Source organism: Amblyomma americanum, chromosome 1, assembly GCF_052857255.1.
Source record: "Amblyomma americanum isolate KBUSLIRL-KWMA chromosome 1, ASM5285725v1, whole genome shotgun sequence".
NCBI classification, from domain to species: domain Eukaryota; kingdom Metazoa; phylum Arthropoda; class Arachnida; order Ixodida; family Ixodidae; genus Amblyomma; species Amblyomma americanum.
This window is the reverse complement of record NC_135497.1, coordinates 198,053,142-198,061,089: the sequence shown is the minus strand read 5'-3', so window position 1 is coordinate 198,061,089 and position 7,948 is coordinate 198,053,142. Positions and strand designations below refer to the sequence as shown.

The 7,948-nt window shown below is 47.9% G+C and overlaps 1 protein-coding gene across 1 annotated transcript in view; it reads right to left on the bottom strand.

The window, feature by feature from the left end:
* Positions 1-402: 402 nt before the first annotated feature.
* Positions 403-7,948, bottom strand: part of LOC144114485 (tRNA methyltransferase 10 homolog B-like) — an 86,704-nt gene continuing 79,158 nt past the window's right edge. Inside the window, exon 8 of the mRNA XM_077648254.1 lies at positions 403-635. Coding sequence (XP_077504380.1) covers positions 502-635 — 134 coding nt within the window. The 3' untranslated portion in view covers positions 403-501. The remainder of the gene's footprint in view (positions 636-7,948) is intronic.

The following is a 7,948-nucleotide window of genomic DNA, read 5'->3' as shown; positions in this document are numbered from 1 at the left end:
ATCCCAAGTTGTCAAGGTGGTCTCGTGGTTTTTGTACGCGTTTTACCAGGGCCGTCGAGGAAACAGAAAACACATCGGAGCTTCACATCATCACCCCACCTGTTGAATGTAGCTACGCGCTTGAATTGTTCGAGCCATTCTTCCAGCTTTTCAGAGGGGAGCCATTGAAGGTTGGAGGTGCGCGTGGGTGCTGTTGGAGGACAATCATTGAAGAAGTAAAAAACAGCGCAACAACGACGAACAAGAAAGAAGGACAAGCGCTGACTAACAACTAAGGTTTATTAGAAAAGACACAGGTATTAATACTCTCCAAAAAATAACCAGGACGTATGCGTCTCCGGAGACGCTTCTAATAATGAGAATCGAGATACTTAACCTCATAGTCATGAAGCACCGAAGCTGTGCTTACACACGTGTCGCCATTCACATGGACGCCGATGGTGGACACATGGTGGATGTCGAAGCTTCCGTTGTCGCGTTCGCTCCGGTAGGGTTCCTAACTCAGGTGGCAGTACTTAGAGACGGCCGCTGCTTCGATTCTTGGTATCGGCGGTCTCGATGTCTTCTGTTGTGGCTGATGAAGGAAGGGCTAGGTGCACCTCCACCAGATGTCACGTGGTGATGACAGCGCCGGGCTGAACAGATAAGCAGACAGAGGTGTCTCTGATACGAACCGTTCATTGAGCTGTCTTGCGCCCACAAAGAACCGAACTCGGCGGCGGCGGTACCAAAAAAAAAATGCTCGGCGGTGGTCGAAGAACGAAATCATCGCCACTCATCGCGCTTATTTTAAAACTGTCTAAGGAGCTTCGAGATAATGCGCTAAAAGCAGCTACAACAATCTCGAACAATGTAGAAGCAGCTGCGTGTGGCTATAATCATTTGAGATAAACCTGGCCGCATCTCGCATTGCAAACAAAATGATAACGCCGAGTGCCGGCGGCTTTCAGCATGAACAAATAGCAAGAAGCATCGCGACAATGTTTGTCAACTTTTCTTTCCTTTATTGCTTTCGTGCAGGGAGGTGGTTTCTCTGCGGTGATGACGACTTTCACATTGCTTGGCGCGGCGGCGGGCGGAAGCTGCTAATTAGGCCACACCACAAGCAGAACTACAGCTCGAACGCGCGCGGCAAAACCACCTTGCTCCTCTTAGCTAGGCCGTGCGAAGGTTCTGGCGTCGCGTGAACTCTGGCTCCCACCATCTCCTCCTTATTCTAATTAAGCTGCGCGTATGGCTTTGTCGTCAGGCCGGTCGAAAATTATGGCGTCGCGAAGTGTGGCTCCCACCATCGGCTCCTTCTTAGTTCTGTCTTAAGCATCTGCTTGTACTTAGTTCCACCTTAGGCCGCGCTATGGCTCAGGCGTCGCGCCAGTTGTGTCGTCGGTTTCAACTGAAGCTCGGCTAAGGGGGTTGGGGTCACCTTATGAGTCCGGCACCGGCGTAAAAGCGGCTGTTTCTCGGTTTTCCACGAAAAAATGTAAGCAAGACCAGGGGGAGGAAAGCGCGAGCCACTTCCGTCCCGGCTAAAACATGAAAAACCTCATTTGACGCCGTTATTCCGCATCCGCCTGCAATGAACGTGTAACTGAAGGAGAAATTGCCGCTAGCGTCTATAATAAAGAACAAGGTCTAACTAAGCACGAGCAGGCTCTGAAGGAAGAACAGATATCTCTCTCTCTCTCCCTTGAATTTCTGACTCGCGCGGCCGTTGCAACCAGCCCTTTGCGTGTTTCTTGAATTCCGCCTGTCGCGTTATCTCGGACGATATTGCCTGCTTTAGCGGCGCCGGTCACAGCCACTTTGGCGTTGTGTTCCTTCAAGTGTATAAGCAATGTCGGTGCAGCTACGGTGATGCTTGGTTTTGTGCTCGTGACCTTCGAAATTGTGATGAGTGCAGCGAGACCCACAGAGTATACGACTGCGCAAAGCACACGGGCGCAAAGCACATCGCAAAGCGTACGAGGGCCTTAGTGTTTCGCCTGCATCGAAACGCGGCCTCCGCGGTCGGGTTCGAGCCCGGGTACTCCGGATCAGTAGCCAAGGGCCTTAACCACTGAGCCACAGCGGCGGGTAAATAATTTCGACCACCTGGGGATCTTTAATGTGCACTGACATCGCACAGCACACGGGTGCCTTTAGCATTTCGCCTCCATCGAAACCCGGCCGCCGCGGTCGGGTTCGAACCCAGGTACTCCTGATCTGTAGCCGAGCGCTCTAACTACTGAGCTACCGCGGCGGGCCACGGAAGGAAAATGAAATAATAATTGGTTTTGGGGGAAAGGAAATGGCGCAGTATCTGTCTCATATATCGTTGGACACCTGAACCGCGCCGTAAGGGAAGGGATAGAGAAGGGGGTGAAAGGAAGGAAGAAAGAGGTGCCGTAGTGGAGGGCTCCGGAATAAGTTCAACCACCTGGGGATGTTTAATGAGCGCTGACATCGCAGAGCACACGGGCGCCTTAGCGTTTTCCTCCATAAAAACGCAGCCGCCGCGGCAGGGCTCGAACCCGGGAACTCCGGATCAGTAGCCGAGCGCCCTAACCACTGAGCCACCGCGGCGGGTACTGATCCGGAGCTCCCGGACACTAACCAGACCCCAGCGGCTGCGTTTTTATCAAGGAAAATGAAATTAAAATCGGTTTTAAGGAAAGGAAATGACGCCTGTCTCACATTTCTCGGTGGACACCCGAACCGCGCCGTAAGCGAAGGAAAATGAAAGTTCGCTTTAAGAAAAGGAAATGAGGCCTGTTTCCCACTGCGCCTCTCCTTCCCCCCCCCCCCCAAAAAAAATGGTTTCAAATTGGGTTTCTGAAATTATCTGCAGGGTTTGCGCGTCGTTTCGAAGAGGATTTGGTTCCGTATCTCCGCGTACAACGAGCAATAATACAGTTGCAAATATCAGCGAAGCTACATTAAATATATGCTCTCGTGTGAGCCCCTTTAATGCCGTTTTGAAGAAAGAAAGACGTTTAACAAATAGAAAAACTGCCTACTACTGTGTGTTTCAGTTTAGCTATCTATGGAAATCGCCACTCGCTCGACTACGAACATGGCCAGAGAGATGCAGCTTTTCGCTTTCGACCATTGTTAACCAGAGCTAAACCAGAAGCGTTTTTTTTTATTTTCAATTTCCTGTCTCTCCCTGTGTTCTTTTCCTCACTCTTCTATCCCTTCCCTTACGGCGCGGTTCGTGTCTCTATCAAGATGTATGTGTTACTGCGCCATTTCCATTCCTAAACCTACCAATCAAAACAAGTCAGTAGCCGCCGGGTTTCATTGTATTCATTGGCGTTGACAACGTTGTAGAGGCCGGCCATTGATTTTCACGAACGAAAAGGACCACAGCTGGCTCCCTGTGTCAGTGGACACTTAAATCTCGGTTTCATGTACATGGCGTTGGTTTCCAACCACAAAAAGCTGCTTTGATTGAAGTGGCTAAGGCGTTCGTCTACTGGAGTACCCGTGTTCCAACACGACCGCGGCGGCCGCACTTCGTGAAGGCGAAACGCAAACGGCGCCCGTGTGCCGTGCGATGTCAGTGCACGTTTAAGATCCTCATGTGCTCTCAATTAACCGCAGTCCTCCACTGCGGCACCTCTTCGTTTCTTCCTTCACTTCCTTTGTTCTTTCACTCCCTCCTTCCTCCCTTCCCTTACGACGCGGTTCGGGTGTCCACCGAGATATGTTACAGTTACTGGGCGATTTCTTTTCCTCAAAACCAGTTTTTTTTCTCTCTAGCATCACCGCCACGTATCTCAAAGCACGACTGGGACGTCCACTGGCACAGAGAGCCACTTATGCGCTCTTCGTTTCCCCAAAATCATCGGCGTCTAGAACGTTTCAACCGCCAACGGCAATGAACAAAAATGATTCCGACAGTTTCGGTTTATATTCTGGAGTATATTTTTCTCCACCAAGCAAAGTTTGCTAAAACCGTCTCCTTAGAACTCAGCGCACTCCAGGCCTTACTTCCGAACAACCTTTGAGAGACTGATTAGGCTTCTTAAGCTCTGCCAGAATTCATCTGCACAGTCGTGTAAAATGAGTCAACTATTCACAGGTAGCATCGACTTATTTAACCTGCGTATAGCTTTTAATTGACCTCGTTCATGAACCCATCAGGAAATAACAAAACGAAACACATAACCGCGAATTGTCATGCAGCGTCCCCTTTTGCTGCATGTATGCCAGGATAAAATAAAATTCTGATTAAAAGGAAGGCGTAGCAACTGACCCACTCTCTGTGAACACCTGAATCGCGGCTTGAGGGAATGGCTTAAGGCGGGAGTGAAAAGTGCGGGGGAGGGAACATTTTTTTGCCCGCTCTGCGTGGAGGGTCCCTCACTACATTGCTCTATAGTGCCTTGCTCTCAGCTGGACAGGCTGAAGCGGCGCTAGAGGTTGGTTTGGAGCAGTTTCCATGCAACCGCTTCCTCGAATCCGCTTCAGGTGTTTGTATGGCGAGGGGTACGTGCGTTGGTTGAGCCGATGGTGTTGAAGGATTGCGCAGTACTGTTCGAACACCGGTTTAGATCTTATGCATCCATCATGTGGGACTCGGTTAGCATAAGCTCGGGTTATAGCGCACGCTGGTTTCCGTGGAGGTAGTCATGACCAGGTGTGGAAGTAACATCGGCTGGTTGGTGTCTCTGATTTTGAGGATATGATGTGCACGGGCAGATATACTTCACCTGCCGCAATGGTTGGAGACAACTTCAGTGTTTTGTGAGAATGTAAGTTTGTTTCTTCCTCCTCAATGGAGAGCATTGCGTGTGCGATGGGTGCCCCTTCTGCCTCCAGGGTCCTGGTTGTTCATGTGGTGGGGGTGGTTAATGCCTGCAGTGTAAGATCAAATAGGCTGGCCGCTGATCCCGATCGGGATGCATAGTTTGCCGCGACTCTATATGTGCTAGTTTCACACGCTCCAGAGCCAACCTGACAGGTTTTGAAGGTTTTATCTCGTAGCTTGCAATCCAGTGTGAACATATCAGATGGAGTTAATAGTGACCCCTGCGAGGTCGGTCAAAATCTCTAATTACGTCGTAGTATTTGACTGAGTTAGGTAGAAGAAACGTTGAACAGATCACTGATGTCAATTCACTACACTGATCCGGAGTTCCCGGGTTCGAATCCGACCGCGGCGGCCGCGTTTTTATGGAGGCAAAACGCTAAGGCGCCCGTGTGCTGTGCGATGTCTGTGCACGTTAAAGATCCCCAGGTGGTCGAAATTATTCCGGCGCCCTCCACTACTGCACCTCTTTCTTCCTTTCTTCTTTCATTCCCTCCTTCATTCCTTACCTTCAAGCACCTTTCTCCAGGTGTCCGCCGATATATGAGACAGATACTGCGCCATTTCCTTTCCCAAAAAACCTATTATTATTATTATTCAGATGACGCCTTCTTGACCTCTTGTTGAATCAACTAGAAACCATCATGAACCCAATGTATGTTGAGCCTACTCAACATCTGCTAAACAAAATTTTGATTGGTTATACTCAGCATAGTCTATATCAGAGAATTTGTTTATTATCCGCTTTAACAGCTATTGCAGAGCATGCAAATCGTAAATTTAGGCCCATAGGTGCATAGCCGAAACATGGAAATGGACTTTCAGAAAGTATTTGATAGGGCAAGTACTCCTCTGCATTGCATATTTCGTTAGATTAGGGGTACGACCTCACATAATGACAAGTTACGCGAAAACTGAATAAGTTGTGACAGATATAAGCACTGTGGAACATGACAATGATCTGTGCTGACACGTCGCATCATCTAACTGATCCCAATGAGCGGGTGTCTCCAAGAGAGAAAATATCTTGCTTCATCTTGCATATGTAGTTCTCGGTTTTTGAAATCCTGTGGAAGCCCACCCATTAATATTTTTCTAGTTAACTACAATTCAGATAATGTCATGGCAAGCCTTGAATATTTTAATTTAGTTAAGCTAATTCTGCGCGAATAGGACAAGAGTTATAGAAACGATTACGTCACGCGTGCGTTGGCGTCGTGTTCGTTTCCTTGCCTCTTCTCCATGTTCTACTCGCCCAGTCTTACGTTTCCTCGAAACGAACCAACTAGCTCTTAAGAACTTTCCACTGTGGCTTTAATTCTGTTTTCGGCTTCTCTTTTGGAGGCTCTGTGAACAGCAAATTAGCAGGGGTTGGCTGATGATGATGATAAGGATGTGAAAAACAATGATGTCCTCTAGGGTCGCCAGGAAAATCAAGCAGATCACGCATGCTCTGCTTGCACGATTTCACTTAGCATTAATATCTTCTGCATCACAATACCAAATGACCAAAGCCAGCAGGCTGCTGACCATAGCCATGCCGATTTCAACAAAATTATTGTTGAACGTAGCCAACACATTCATTGTTGAGCAATTTCTGTTTAATTTATGTTGAATCGTGGCATTCGTGTCTAAGCCTAACTAAACAAAATCAGGACTAACTTTGACATGCGTCGTGTTAAGAAAACCTTATCATATTATGCATATTAAGAAAGCATTCAGAACCTGTTAAGACTAGTAAACAGCTAAAAACTCTTTTCTTGCCCATAAAAGTCCCAGTGGTGCAATATTCTCTTTCAGACATACATTCCTTGGAGGACTTGCACGTGTGCTCATAAAAAGGGAGCTTAATTAGTGCTTTATCTCTGTTGTTTATTTATGAATCATGGTCTTCAACTAACAGAACGTCGCATATGAAATTTATTACTTCTACCACACCTAAAATAATTAAATAGCAACAGTAATAACTGATATAACTTTGCTGATCGGCAGGCCACCACTTGCGCAGATGCGGACACACCTGTGTAGGAGTATATAAGTGTGAAGCTCAGCATAAATGGCCGGACTCCGTAGAGTATCTGTTACGGGTCCAGTTGGACTTATTTTTGGAAATGCGGCGGAGAGTTTGAAGGATGCTTCACTCCCGCCACCGGTTGGCCCGGTATTGCACTACCTCCGGGATCGGCCTTGTCTTTAGCGCGTCTTTACTATATATCCTGTCTTTCTATCCGATCTTTCAACTCTCCTGCTATCTGCACGTGGTAGCGACTGTGGCCCTTCTTGAGCCAGTGAGCAGGCCTGTGCACTTTCCTTTCCTTTCTTCCTGGCAACTATCTATCTATCTGGCGCTTTCAATGAAAAAGTTGTGAACTCTTAGTCAGGTCGTGTTATAGCCTCGTGTGCAGTAGTGTTCCATGCTCTTTATCTGATGGTTGTATAGGCAAGTGTATGTATTTATGTATACACACACGTGTTTGTGCGTATGTGCGGAGCACTTCATGACTGGTGCTGTCAGAATCGCGTGAACGTGAAATTGCAGCAATAAATGTGAATATACCGCCGAAAATTGCACCAGTAGTTCGTCATCTGGTGCAATACGAATGTATTTCTAGGACTTTTTTCCACAGTCGAGATACAAAAAGATTTGTTGAATCACCCCAGTAATTTCAACATGAAAATGCAGAAACTGTGTTCAGAATGCCACAACTCTGGCACGGTGGCCACTTTTCTGTTGACATTCAACGCTGCCTCTACAATCGACCAACGCAGGCTCTTCCCGGTCTCAACATAAACTCAATATAGCATGTTCAGCCCACTCAGAAAAACTTCAACACGGCCTCAACGAGCATTTTTGTAAGGTACACGCACATCCGATTACTACTTCAAGCCCTAAAGCCAGCGTACAGCCACTGCGATTATAATAAGTTTTTGCGAGACATATGCGCGATCAAACAACCAACAGAGTGCAGCTACAACCTAGGGGCAAACCACAAACATGGAGGAAAAGACCCTATGATGATGCTTCGCACAAACAACCACACGTGGCGAAGGCATGTTGCGCTCATGGCATGTACGGTCATTTGCAAAGCGCAACCGTACGGCGAGTTGCGGCGCCACGGTGCCGAGTGCACGTGGGTTGGAACCCTCCACGCAAAA